The 14,978-nt window shown below is 43.9% G+C and overlaps 1 protein-coding gene across 1 annotated transcript in view; it reads right to left on the bottom strand.

Moving 5' to 3' along the window:
* notch1b (notch receptor 1b) overlaps window positions 1-14,978 on the bottom strand; it is a 144,967-nt gene that overhangs the window by 44,691 nt on the left and 85,298 nt on the right. Inside the window, exons 10-12 of the mRNA XM_061932673.1 lie at window positions 7,432-7,545; window positions 4,005-4,238; window positions 3,816-3,926 (exon numbers count right to left, since the gene is read on the bottom strand). Of these exons, the coding sequence (XP_061788657.1) occupies window positions 3,816-3,926; window positions 4,005-4,238; window positions 7,432-7,545 (459 nt within the window). The remainder of the gene's footprint in view (window positions 1-3,815; window positions 3,927-4,004; window positions 4,239-7,431; window positions 7,546-14,978) is intronic.

Raw genomic sequence — 14,978 nt, 5'->3', positions numbered from 1 at the left:
TCAGCAGGCCAGGGAAGCTAGGGTCGATAGGGGGTTTAGCTCGCTCGTCTGCGGGAACAAACTGCCGCCATTGCTTGCCGTGCTACCGAGGTCCTTTGTCCCTGAATTGCTCACACACTCCGGCAGATTCAATGGGGGTCTGGCGGCAGATTTCTTTGACTTTATCGTAGGAAATGCATCTGCTTTGAGTGTCGCAGGATATCCACACATTCTTGCCATCTCTGTCGTAGCATAGCTTTCGTCGGTAAAGTGTGCGGAACAAACGTCCAATTTCTTGCCACTTTCGCATCTTTGGGCCACTGGTGCAACTTGAATCCGTCCCTGTTCGTGTTGTTACACCCTCTGACAAGTTACACACCGACGAGGCATGATGTCTCCAAGGTACGGAAAACAGTCGAAAAAAGGGAAAATAACAGAGCTGATTTGACTCGGTGTTTGAGAAAATGGCGGATTGCTTCCCGATGTGACGCCACGTTGTGACGTCATCGCTCCGAGAGCAAATATTAGAAAGGCGTTTAATTCGCCAAAATTCACCCATTTAGAGTTCGGAAATCGGTTAAAAAAATATATGGTCTTTTTTCTGCAACATCAAGGTATATATTGACGCTTACATAGGTCTGGTGATAATGTTCCCCTTTAAGTTAAGTCACTAAAATTTAGGTGTGTCCCGATACAACTTTTTCACTCTGGATACGATACCGATATTTGAGACTTGTGTATTGGCCGATAGCGATATTGATCTGATTCAATAACCCAAATCATACATACTTTTATTATTTTGTAGTGTGGAATGTTAAAAAAGGCTTTATCAAGTAAAATTACTCAAACAGAGAACAATGGTTAGTGAAAAACACTAACCAACTTATTATTAACTGTCAGAAATGGAGTTATGCTGTCTTTAAATTAAGTGTAGTGGTAAATGTTTTTTTGTGACACCAAATAGGCACAATAATTAATTACCGTATTTTTCGGACTATAAGTCGCAGTTTTCTTCATAGTTTGGCTGGGGGTGCGACTTATACTCAGGAGCGACTTATGTGTGAAATTATAAACACATTAGCGTAAAATATCAAATAATATTATTGATCTCATTCACGTAAGAGACTAGACGTATAAGATTTCATGGGATTTAGAGATTAGGAGTGACAGATTGTTTGGTAAACGTATAGCATGTTCTATATGTTATAAAAACAAATCAGCAGCGTCGTTCAAAAAAGCTTTTATCAATTACGCCAAATAGCGAAAGTGAAACCGCTTCTATCAGGACATGATCTCGAGAAATTAATCCACGCCTTTATCTCGACTCGTCTTGACTACTGCAATGCCCTGTATGTAGGCATTAGCCAGGCCTCCCTCGCCCGCCTGCAGCTCGTGCAGAACTCTGCTGCTCGTCTGCTAACACAGACCCGCAGACGTGAGCACATCACCCCTATTTTAGCGTCCCTTCACTGGCTCCCTGTGCGTTATCCAATCAATTTTAAACTCCTTTTTTTGTTTTTAAATGTCTAAACAACCTCGCGCCAACCTATCTCTCCGACCTCCTTCAGCCTTACTGCCCCACCCGATCCTTAAGATCAGCCGATCAGCTGCTGTTGACGGTCCCTGACACAAGGCTGAAGCTTAGAGGTGACAGAGCTTTCGCCGTTGCTGCTCCCAAGCTCTGGAACGACCTACCTCTGAGTGTTAGACAAGCCTCCTCTCTTCCTGTTTTTAAATCTCTCTTAAAAACATACTTTTATTCCATGGCTTTTAACACTGAGTGATATCCATCCTGCAATGGCGCCCCATAATACACATGCTGTGAACCTGTTTTTATGTTTTTATTTATTCTATTTTATTTATTTATTTTTTATCGTGTTCTGTTTGTGTTGTGTTGTGTTTGCTCGGTATTCGTATTATCTTTTAACCTGCCCATTGTACAGCACTTTGGCTACCCCTGTGGTAAATTTCAAATGTGCTTTATAAATAAAGTTGATTTGATTTGATTTGATAGTTATTTGAATGACTCTTACCATAATATGTTACGTTAACATACCAGGCACGTTCTCAGTTGGTTATTTATGCCTCATATAACGTACACTTATTCAGCCTGTTGTTCACTATTCTTTATTTATTTTAAATTGCCTTTCAAATGTCTATTCTTGGTGTTGGCTTTTATCAAATACATTTCCCCAAAAAATGCAACTTATACTCAAGTGCGACTTATATATGTTTTTTTCTTCTTTATTATGCATTTTCGGCCGGTGCGACTTATACTCCGGAGCGACTTATACTCCGAAAAATACGGTAAGTTAAACTTATGACGCATTAAGTTGAATGATGCGAACACGTTTGTTACTGGATAATTCTGCCCTGGAGAATTTGCATCTGTAACTAATATGCAACTATAATTATTTGATACTGGTTTATATTGACAAATGTCATGTTTCAGACTGTAATATTATTCAATTAAGGACATGTAAGTATGTCAGGCTTATTTGTATGCTTGGCTGTTGTGTAGCCTACCACGTTAACTACCTTTTAATGACGCATCGCAACCGCTGCGTTAAAATAACTGCAGTTGCATTGGAAACATGTTCAATTATTGGATGACCACATACAAAAAAAGTCTCGGTCGGATTTGAAAAAAAATCAGTTTTACTGTTCACGCTGAGGGCGGCATTGTTCAGTGGGTAGAGTGGCTGTCTTGTAACCGGTTCGATCCATGTCGAGGTGTCCCTAAGCAAGACACCGAACCCCTGACTGCTTCTGATGGGTCATTGTAAGTGCCGAGCATGGCAGCTTCCGCCATTAGTGTGTGAATGTGTGTGTAAATGGGTGAATGTGATGTATATTGTAAAGCGTTTTGGGTATCATTCCAGGTATAGTAAAACACTATATGTTGGAATAATTGTTTGTAAGTTATCACAAAAGAAACGTTGTATTATGAATGCTGTCTTTCGAGGCCTAACAAGAGGAAGAATGCTCGTGAAACGCCACTGTGATTTCAACACGGACAGATGGCAGGATCTGCTCAACTTCCAGAGGAACTCTCTTTGAAGTGTTAAACGAACTCTCTCTGAAGTATTTCACAAACTCTCTTCCAACTATTTGGTAACCGAGGTCAACGCTATTTACGACCCGCTGCCCTCTTGAAGTTGCTGTGGTCAGGAGACGGGAGGGGTTATCCATTGTCCTCCAACACCTGCCCCAGCTGGATCCAGGAAGAGCCCAAGCCCGAGAAATCCTCTTCTTGGTCTTCAAAGCGACCGAAAACAATGACTGTTTTACATACTTCCCATTCCTGCTGTGACATGTGTTGGTGCGTGAACATTGAACATCTGAATAAAAGAGGAGACGAAAACCTTCTTCGTCAGAGCGTGGTGCAGGACTGTACAGAGAGTGCAGTGGCCATGTCTCTCCTCAATTGAGTCCAAATTGAATTCTGTCTCTGTTTGATTCCTTGCCTTTTGTCTTGTTTAATAGATGTCCTCAGTGTTTGAACGTGACACTATATAAATACAGACTATTTACCATTTTACACTGACATGATATATGGGTAATATATGGGAAAACTGTCATATTTGACCTGCAGTGTCTAAACCTGGTTTCTTATTCCAGCTTTTGAACCTGCATACACATACTGTAGGAAGGCACTGTTTTATAATTTGTAGGATTCTCTTTTCTGAAAGGAAGAAAGTGAGTCTTTTGCTGCCAAAAAACTGCTTCCCTTGCAGCTTTGGTTAAACCTCACAGAGTCTGAGGCACATCCCCTGCCAAATAACAGCTTTAACCCAGGCCTTATTAAACAAATACCACCTGTACAAGTTTCTTACCAGTGTAGCCGGGCTTGCAGGCACACTCATAGCCATTGATCTTGTCAATGCAAGTCCCATAGTCACAAGGGTTGCTCTTGCAGTCATCAATGTTGATTTCACAGTTGATTCCTGGAAGAAACAACACATTCAGTCACCATAAAAGAACGGTTAAATCTTCCAAAAGTCTCTTTGGTCCACCTATTGTACCTGTGGTCCCCTTGGGACAATTGCAAATGTAAGCGTTTTCCCGGTCCTGGCAGACGCCGCCATTTCTGCACGGTTGACTAAGACACTCGTTGATGTTGGTCTCGCACAGTCGGCCGGTGTAACCCGGGTGGCAGTGGCAGCTGAAGGAAGCCAGGCCGTCAATGCAGGAGCCATAGTGGCATGGGTCAGAGTAGCACTCGTTGATGTCCGTCTCGCAGTGCCTCCCACTGTAGCCTACAAAAAGAAACCCATTTTATTAGGGAATAACGTTTATACATAATTTCTAGGAGTGCAACGGTACATGTGTTTGGAATGGGATATTTCAGTACGGAATTATTTATACTGTAAAGAGGCGTACTGATTTCCCCTCGCGATACAGTCCAAATCTACTCCATAACCTTTGGCTAGCAATAGTGCAAAGGAGAAGCCGTAACTTGAACAACCCTTTTCCTATCAAAGTCGGGCCAAGACAAGTGGATAAGACGTACGCAGTGTGCCACCATTGTTCAGTAGAGATGTGGATGGGGCTACAAGCTGGAACTAATAATGACACGCACATGCAAAGTGTCCTCTGCAGAGGACATTCATATTTTGCACTACTGTGATGTGTGAATGTGGAGTAGAGATGCGCGGTTTGCGGACACAACCGCGGAGTCCGCGGATTATCCGCGGGTCGGGCGGTTGAAATAAAAAAAAATTAGACTTTATCCGCGGGTCGGGTCGGGCGGTTGAAATAAAAAAAAATTAGATTTTAAATAGATTCAGGCGGGTGGCAGTTAAACCAATTCGGAAATATGTATACATAGTTAAATGTTGTTACCCACATACAAAAAACGAGCAGGCACCTGCTGCATATGCCACAACAGAAGAAGAAGAAAAAAAGAGATGGACACTTTTACGGAGCGGAGAAGGGACGCCTCGTCGGGGTCCGGGACCGAGGCCCCTTCCCCCGAGAGGGCCCCACCGGGAGCCGTAGCTGAGGTGATCCGCGAGAAGGGCCCGACGCACGTCCAGGGTCACCACCGCGCCCACCGCACCGACACCCCGCCTTGTCCGCCTTCGCCGCGGCCGGCGTCACGCGCAGCAGGTAAGCAGCTTACCTGCCCGCCACCCCCGTGGCCGGGGGCTCGTAACAGGGGTCACTCCGCGCGCTCCGCCCGCGCAGCTTACCTGCCCGCCACCCCCGTTGTCGGGGGCGCGTACCAGGGGTCACTCCGCGCGCAGTGCGCTCACGAAAGGGGTGGGGCTCACCCTGGTGAGCCGAGTGGGCCACTTTTGGTAAGCAGAACTGGCGCTGCGGGATGAACCGAACGCCGGGTTAAGGCGCCCGATGCCGACGCTCATCAGACCCCAGAAAAGGTGTTGGTTGATATAGACAGCAGGACGGTGGCCATGGAAGTCGGAACCCGCTAAGGAGTGTGTAACAACCCACCTGCCGAATCAACTAGCCCTGAAAATGGATGGCGCTGGAGCGTCGGGCCCATACCCGGCCGTCGCCGGCAGCGAGAGCCGCGAGGGCTAGGCCGCGATGAGTAGGATGGCCGCCGCGGTGCGCGCTGAAGCCTCGGGCGCGAGCCCGGGTGGTGCCGCCGCGGGTGCGAGGGACATCGCACCTCCACGCGCTTGGAGGTGCGCTCAGTGCGGCTCCCAGATGATTGCGCACTGGTGTGCGTCTGGGCCGTGACAGCGTGGCACGCGAATGTCTCTGCTGCATTGGATCAGTCTCCTTTCTTTAACAGGCAAAAGCTTTATAACCTCACTAATGCCTTGCATCGTCTATATTAGATATATAACAACGGGCGGGTGCGGGCGGGTGCGGTTTTGATTAAATGTTAGATCGGGTGGATGGCGGATGGTTGACGACTTTTGTGATGCGGTTGCGGATGAAATAATTGCCTATCCGCGCATCTCTAATGTGGAGTGAATAAATATTGGGTCGCACTGTAAAGCGCTTTGTGTGTCAAGATTAGAGATCATTAATCATTAATAGTCATATCACATTGCATTATTCAGCACATCTTGTCAAGAAAGTAAACTTGCATATACTTTAAACTAGAGATGTCGATAAATGCTTTAAAATGTAATATCGGAAATTATCGGTATCGGTTTCAAAATGATCGGTATTTATTTTTATTTTTTTTAGCCTTTATTTAACCAGGTAAAATCCCATTGATATCAAAGATCTCTTTTCCAAGGGAGACCTGGCCAAGAGGGCAGCAGCAAGGTTACATTAAAAACAATAAACAAATACATAAAACATCACATTTACAACATTAAAACTTGCTCACATGACACATGTGCATACAGACAAGGTAGACTGCAGTCCTTTCACAGAAGCTTTAAACTCATTCAACGTAACAAGGGTTTGAAGTTTAATATTCGATTGTAGATTATTCCAAGCCTTCGGTGCTGAAAACCTAAATGCTTTCTTGCCCAGTTCAGTTCTTACTTTGGGGACGACAAATTGCAGAACATTCATCGAACGAAGATTGTGACTTCCTTGTTTCTTTGTTAAAAGACAAGACAGATAAGATGGAGTGATACCCAGAATGGTTTTGTAGATGAAAACATACCAATGATTGAGGCGTCGAGCACATAAGTATGGTATTGGTTTCAATAAGTTAAATTTATGACTTTTTAACGTAGGGAGACGTACAGAGTGCCTATTAACCTTAAAGGCACTGCCTTTGCGTGCCGGCCCAATCGCATAATATCTATGGCATTACACACAAGTGAATGCAAGGCATTCTTGGTCAACAGCCATACAGGTCACACTGAGGGTGGCCGTATAAACAACTTTAACACTGTTACAAATATGCGCCACACTGTGAACCCACACCAAACAAGAATGACAAACACATTTCGGGAGAACATCCGCACCGTAACACAACATAAACACAACAGAACAAATACCCAGAACCCCTTGCAGCACTAACTCTCCCGGGACGCTACAATATACACCCTCCGGTACCCCCCTAAACCTTGTTACATTGTTTAATGCATCACAACAAAATTAGGCATAATAATGTGTTAATTCCACGACTGTATATATCGTATCGGTTGATATCGGTATCGGTAATTAAGAGTTGGACAATATCGGAATATCGGATATCGGTAAAAAGGCCATTATCGGACATCTCTAGTCAAGATCTAATACATTATTATTAAAATTGTTATTAACAGGGCTTATTTTTCCGAAATGTGTAACTCTGACTAAATAAATATCTACTGTAGAGGATATAGTATTACTTATTTTAATTGGAACATTTCCTGGTTATTTATGGTATGTTTTGTGTTTTATAAAGCTGTTTACACAAAGGCTAAGCAGTTTTGCATTTTGTTGCCTTACGGGACCTTAAAATCAAAGTCTGTGCCTAACTGTGATTATGGAGGACCGTCAACCCCTAGTACTTTCTGTTTTGCATACCCTCTGTGCACTCGCAGGTGTACTTATTTGGCCCGTCTGTGCACTTGGCGCCATTCTGGCACGGCGTGCTGGCGCACTCGTCAATGTCGATCTGGCAGAGGTGGCCGGTAAAGCCTGGGAAGAAAAACAACAAGAGGGTTTAATTGTGTGCGTGTGTGCGTGAAGGAGTATGTGTGTACACACAAAGGCATGGCTACTGTTTTCTCACCATATCCAACTACTCGTACTCGTAATCCTGAATCAGAAATCTGCATGTTAAATAACAACTACTCCAACCATGCAATTTCTTTCTATTCAGCACCATTCAACACGGGGTTTAGGAGAGAGGAGGGGGTCATTTACAGAGGTGGGTGGGTGTAAGGGTAGAGTGAAAGTTGTCCGGCCTCCTGACCAAGACCCGCCAGACAAAGGAAGGCCTGTCTGCTCAACGCAACGCCAAACTGATGCAGTTGCGCCCCCCTTTCAAAAAAACTTTTCCATCACAATGTGCATTCTCCGGACTTGCCTCAGCTCTTTACCCCCTCCCTAACTGCCTCTATAAAGAGCCAGCTTGACCTTTTACCCTGAACTATTCAAGCCTCCTTTTGATTCAAAATCCACCAGCAGGCGCTCTTTCTTTTTGGTGCCGGGTTACTCTCATCTCAGATGTTTCCCCTCTTTTGTGTCATGATGGTACAATCCAGAGACGAGTAAGATGTTGTCTGATGAAGAGATAAAGTGCCTCCTAACCGGAACACACAGGTGGTTTCAACCACAAGAGACAGACTCCGCAGAAGCAAATCTGTCAAGGGAGTATTGCTGCGAATTGTCCCTCTGCAACTTAGCTAGAACCACGAACATTTGTGTGTTTATTCAACACAGCTGTTATCACTGATCAAGATAAAATACCGCATTTCCTCATATAGGGGGTAGGTAGGTGTTTACTTAACTGCAGACAGGGCCGGCTGTCCATTAGGGCAGGCCTTTATTTATACACAGATAATATTTAAGGATGTCCCCTCCATCTATCCATCCATCCATCTTCTTCCGCTTATCCGAGGTCGGGTCGCGGGGGCAGCAGCCTAAGCAGGGAAGCCCAGACTTCCCTCTCCCCAGCCACTTCGTCCAGCTCTTCCTGTGGGACCCCGAGGCGTTCCCAGGCCAGCCGGGAGACATAGTCTTAACAACGTGTCCTGGGTCTTCCCCGCGGCCTCCTACCGGTCGGACGTGCCCTAAACACCTCCCTAGGGAGGCGATCGGGTGGCATCCTGACCAGATGCCCGAACCACCTCATCTGGCTCCTCTCGATGTTGAGGAGCAGCGGCTTTACTTTGAGCTCCCCCCGGATGGCAGAGCTTCTCACCCTATCTCTAAGGGGGAGCCCCGCCACCCGGCGGAGGAAACTCATTTCGGCCGCTTGTACCCGTGATATTGTCCTTTCGGTCATAACCCAAAGCTCATGACCATAGGTGAGGATGGGAACGTAGATCGACCGGTAAATTGAGAGCTTTGCCTTCCGGCTCAGCTCCTTCTTCACCACAACGGATCGATACAGCGTCCGCATTACTGAAGACGCCGCACCGATCCGCCTGTCGATCTCAGGATCCACTCTTCCCTCACTCGTGAACAAGACTCCGAGGTACTTGAACTCCTCCACTTGGGGCAAGATCTCCTCCCCAACCCGGAGATGGCACCCCACCCTTTTCCGGGCGAGAACCATGGACTCGGACTTGGAGGTGCTGATTCTCATCCCAGTCGCTTCACACTCGGCTGCGAACCGATCCAGCGAGAGCTGAAGATCCTGGCCAGATGAAGCCATCAGGACCACATCATCTGCAAAAAGCAGAGACCTAATCCTGCAGCCACCAAACCAGATCCCCTCAACGCCTTGACTGCGCCTAGAAATTCTGTCCATAAAAGTTATGAACAGAATCGGTGACAAAGGGCAGCCTTGGCGGAGTCCAACCCTCACTGGAAACGTGTCCGACTTACTGCCGGCAATGCGGACCAAGCTCTGGCACTGAGCATACAGGGAGCGGATTGCCACAATCAGACAGTCCGATACCCCATACTCCCTGAGCACTCCCCACAGGACTTCCAGAGGGACACGGTCGAATGCCTTCTCCAAGTCCACAAAACACATGTAGACTGGTTGGGCAAACTCCCATGCACCCTCAAGGACCCTGCCGAGAGTATAGAGCTGGTCCACAGTTCCACGACCAGGACGAAAACCACACTGTTCCTCCTGAATACGAGGTTCGACTATCCGGCGTAGCCTCCTCTCCAGTACACCCGAATAGACCTTACCGGGAAGGCTGAGGAGTGTGATCCCACGATAGTTAGATGTTGGATGTCCCCTCCAATTATTTTAAATGCACGTATGATAAAGGGGTCATATCAGGATTTTGTTTCTACATTTAAAACACTTCCTTGTAGTTTACATAACATGTAATGGTGGTTCTTTGGTGAAAAAATTGCATAGATTTAGTTTCACAGACCTATTTTCAAGCCATTTTTTTTCTCCCTTTAAAAGTGGTCCATTTTGAGAGGCAGAATTGTTGGATGAGAATGAACCTCCTCACCATGCCCCCTCGCGTTGAGTGCGCATTCGCCCGTCCCCGCAATAAGGAAGCAGGCAATGCTGGCGGAAAAGAGCGAGGAACGGCGTGGCGAAGTTGGTAGAGTGGCCGGCCAGCAATCGGAGAGTTGCTGGTTACTGGGGTTCAATCCCCACCTTCTACCATCCTAGTCACGTCCGTTGTGTCCTTGGGCAAGACACTTCACCCTTGCTCCTGATGGCTGCTGGTTAGCGCCTTGCATGGCAGCTCCCGCCATCAGTGTGTGAATGTGTGTGTGATTGGGTAAATGTGGAAATACTGTCAAAGCGCTTTGAGTACCTTGAAGGTAGAAAAGCGCTATACAAGTATAACCCATTTATCATTTATTAACGAAGCCTGGCTGACATACAGGTTGGAACGATAGGCTGGCTAAGGTTAAACTTCTACCGAGTCTGTAACATTCTAATCCTAGACCCTGGATGTATACATGTGTATAGTGACAATACAAGGCTTTATTATTCTATATCATGTAAATAACTCCGCTGCACAGCTGCTTTGAGTTGTAAACAATGGAGGCTCAAGGCTATAAAGTAAGCTATGAGCTACGAGCTACATCGCGAACGTAATAATATATTATATAACTTACTCGTCCATTACCAAACGCAGTAGACACTGATCCAATTAGAAGTATTTTTTAGGAAAATCATCCTTTATTTTGCCGGAGGACAAAATTGTCTTACATTAGAAGGCTAAGATAGCTACACAACAACGCAAGATAACATTGCTAACATCATCCACACGTTTCTAACCTACTGTTATTACTTACTGTTTCATTGTCTCCTTTGTTGCCATAAATAGTAGTCACCGAGCCCCCCATTAAAAGTAGTATATTGTAAAATCCATCATTCTACTGGCGCAGGTTTCTGAAGCAGGACTCCTCTAAGTGCATTGCACACACACACACAAAGAAAGACTTCTTCCGAGTCATATCAGGATTTTGTTTCTACATTTAAAACACTTCCTTGTAGTTTACATAACATGTAATGGTGGTTCTTTGGTGAAAAAATTGCATAGATTTAGTTTCACAGACCTATTTTCAAGCCATTTTTTTTCTCCCTTTAAAAGTGGTCCATTTTGAGAGGCAGAATTGTTAGATGAGAATGAACCTGCTCACCATGCCCCCTCGCGTTGAGTGCGCATTCGCCCGTCCCCGCAATAAGGAAGCAGGCAATGCTGGCGGAAAAGAGCGAGGAACGAAGCCTGGCTGACATACAGGTTGGAACGATAGGCTGGCTAAGGTTAAACTTCTACCGAGTCTGTAACATTCTAATCCTAGACCCTGGATCTATACATGTGTATAGTGACAATACAAGGCTTTATTATTCTATATCATGTAAATAACTCCACTGCACAGCTGCTTTGAGTTGTAAACAATAGAGGCTCAAGGCTATAAACTAAGCTATGAGCTACGAGCTCCATCGCGAACGTAATAATATATTATATAACTTACTCGTCCATTGCCAAACGCAGTAGACACTGATCCAATTAGAAGTATTTTTTAGGAAAATCATCCTTTTTTTTGCCGGAGGACGGGCTATTGTCTTACATTAGAAGGCTAAGATAGCTACACAACAACACAAGTTAACATTGCTAACATCATCCACACGTTTCAAACCTACTGTTATTACTTACTGTTTCATTGTCTCCTTTGTTGCCATAAATAGTAGTCACCGAGCCCCCCATTAAAAGTAGTATATTGTAAAATTCATCTTTCTACTGGCGCAGATTTTTGAAGCAGGACTCTTCGAAGTGCATTGCACACACACACAAAGAAAGACTTGTTCCGAGTTGAAGGTGCATTGCCATGAATCATAAAAGTTAAAAGTAAGACACTTTTTGCTTCAGATTAGGCTGAAAGTTAGTGTAGTGACTTGTGCTGGTTGAAACAAACAGAGCATTTTCCATCATTGGCTTTCATCGTCGACATGATGTTGTAGCCGCTTTTACACAAATTTAAATTGGCTGATGTTTGGGTAAATGTGTTGTGGTTTATTGTTCTCCTGCCTTCCCTTTTATTTTGTGCCTGCCTTTTCCCTTTTGTGCCTCTTTTTCCAGTTCACTCTTCCTGGGCGAGGGGCGGACCTTGAGGCACACCTGCAGCTAATCAGTTCATGGACTATTTAAGCTTGGGTCTGTGCCTTGCTGGTTATTGTTTCCTGAATCTTCCACGTCGCATGCTGTTGCTTGACCTCCAAGTCCGGGTACGTTTTTTCGCCCTTGTTATTATACAGCTAACCTCCGTGTGTTTTTTTTTTCCTCCCTGAGGTGGAGAAGATATCTGTTGTGGCCTTTTCCTTTCCTCAGTGTGCCCTGGCCTTTCCCCCCGCCGACCTCTGAGGTTCCCGCTTATTGGCTATGTTATATGGTGTGCGCTTTTGCCCCCTCACCTTTTGGTCTTAATTAAAGACTCTCCTTTTTTGATTCCATCTTGCCCCCTGTCTCTGCATTTGGGGTCAGCACATTGACCAAGTCCTAACAAAATGTCTACCATATGTCATACTTGCCAACCCTCCCGAATTTTCCGGGAGACTCCCGAAATTCAGCGCCTCTCCCCAAAACCTCCCGGGACAAATATTCTCCCGAAAATCTCCCGATTTTCAGCCGGAGCTGGAAGCCACGCCCCCTCCAGCTCCATGCGGACCTGAGTGAGGACAGCCTTTTTTCATGACGGGAGGACAACAGGGTGACAAGAACTAAATCATCCAGACTAGAGATAAATTGTATTATTATGTTTATTTTACCTAAAAATAAATATATTTATTAATTAAAAAAAAAAAAAAAAACTAAATACATTTTTACTATATTTTGCTAAAAACATCAAAATTAATTGTATTTTTATTTGTATTTTTTTGTGACTCCTTATTACATCCAGCCATAGAATTATACATTAAAATAAACATATTTGAAATAATTGATTTTAAATTATCATAATAATTCATTTAAAATGACCATATTTAATTATTAAAATAATTGCTTGTTTATCAAATCAACAACTTTAGCATTTTATTCATTACATTTTGAAACTCTCAGAAGCCAAGTTATGTTATATTCCTTAAAATTTATTTATGCAAGTTTGAAGTATCAATTATCTAAACACAGTTTTGTTTGCATATTTTCAGAATGTAGATATCTATCTATATATATATATATATATAAATATATATTTGTATGAAATACTTGACTTGGTGAATTCTAGCTGTCAATATACTCCTCCCCTCTTAACCACGCCCCCACCCCCACCTCCCGAAATTGGAGGTCTCAAGGTTGGCAAGTATGCCATATGTGGATAATCCGCTGATGTCACACTTGAACAAAATTCCAAACGGACCGTTTGGAGGAAGTAGGAAAGAAGGCAAGATAAATAAATACCTCTGCAATGCCTCCATGATTTGATTTCAAATTTACAGGACTTATGCAGATCCCAAATACACATAAGCAGGTTCCATCATGCAAAAAAACCTTGGTTTTGCATAATAGGGCCCTTTCAAGCAGCTCATGCGCCAAAGTACTCTGAAATGTAAAACTTAGCTTTACAGATGCCACGCCTGCTACAGGCAATGTGTAAAGGGGTAAAGACTTCTAGCTCAACATTACTTTTGAAAGCTGGATTTGTACTTAATTTTTTTCCAGATGGAGAAAAGAATCAGGCGTATCCAAGTGTATAAGGTAGTTGAAGTGTGGCGTTAATTTGAGCGGACGCCTCTGAGGAAATAAATTACAGTAGAACATTTTTAAGTTGGATAACTAGTCACATTACAAACATAGCAGCTAAAATCATCGGCCTACCCACACCCAACATTTCAGACTTAAACCACAGGTCCATCACTCGACTGGCAAAAACAATAGTCCAGGATATCACTCACCCACTACACCAATACATCCTCCCACTACCATCAGGGCGCAGGTACAGAACTATCACATTCCAGAGGGCCCGCCTCAGGAAAAGCCTTATCCCTGCAGCTATAGCCGCCCTTAACAGCAGGCCCGGCCGACCTGTCTGACAAGCCTGTAAATGTGTGTTGGTCATGTAGGATGTCTTTTTGTTATTTTTTTTGTGATGTGTAATGTCTATTGTTTAAATGTACGGCAGTGACAATGAATTTCCCCAAGAGGACCAATACATCTAAATCTAAATCTATAAGTGGTTGTCGACATAACCAAAAGAAGCCACTCTTTGCACATTTACCTGTGACTTTCTCCAGACACAAAAAGAAAATGGGTGATAATAAAGGATTTTTTTAACCTACAACAGTTTGTTGACATCGTTTTTTTTTTCCATTTGTGCTGAATTTAAATGGGTGTGTTTGTTTAGTTGCGGAATGGGGGTTAAAAGAACAGCTGAAAAGTCTACCACAGAAGAAAGGACCCTTGGCACATGCTGAAGCTTTGAAGGTAAGTGACAGTTCCTTCCATGTTGTAACTCCCACTATTCTTCACTTGTTTTATTGATTTGGAAAAAAGTGACATTAGCAATAAATTAAGCTTTTGGATATTATGTCATAAAGCACAAACGCAGTTGGCCATTTACAGTCGTGGTCAAAAGTTTACATACACTTGTAAAGAACATAATGGCATGGCTGTCTTGAGTTTCCAATCATTTCTACAACTCTTATTTTTTTGTGATAGAGTGATTGGAGCACATACTGTACTTGTTTTTCACAAAAAACATTCATGAAGTTTGACAAATTTATTATGGGTCTACTGAAAATGTGACCAAATCTGCTGGGTCAAAAGTATACATACAGCAATGTTAATATTTGCTTACATGTTCCTTGGCAAGTTTCACTGCAATAAGGCGCTTTTGATAGCCATCCACAAGCTTCTGGCAAGCTACTAGTTGAATTTTTGACCACTCCTCTTGACAAAATTGGTGCAGTTCAGCTAAATTTGTTGGTTTTCTGACATGGACTTGTTTCTTCAGCACTGTTCACACGTTTAAGTCAGGACTTT

This window comes from Nerophis lumbriciformis, linkage group LG03, assembly GCF_033978685.3.
Source record: "Nerophis lumbriciformis linkage group LG03, RoL_Nlum_v2.1, whole genome shotgun sequence".
Taxonomy (NCBI): Eukaryota; Metazoa; Chordata; class Actinopteri; order Syngnathiformes; family Syngnathidae; genus Nerophis; species Nerophis lumbriciformis.
The sequence above is the reverse complement of the archived record's forward strand: the minus strand, read 5'-3'. Positions and strand labels throughout refer to the sequence as shown.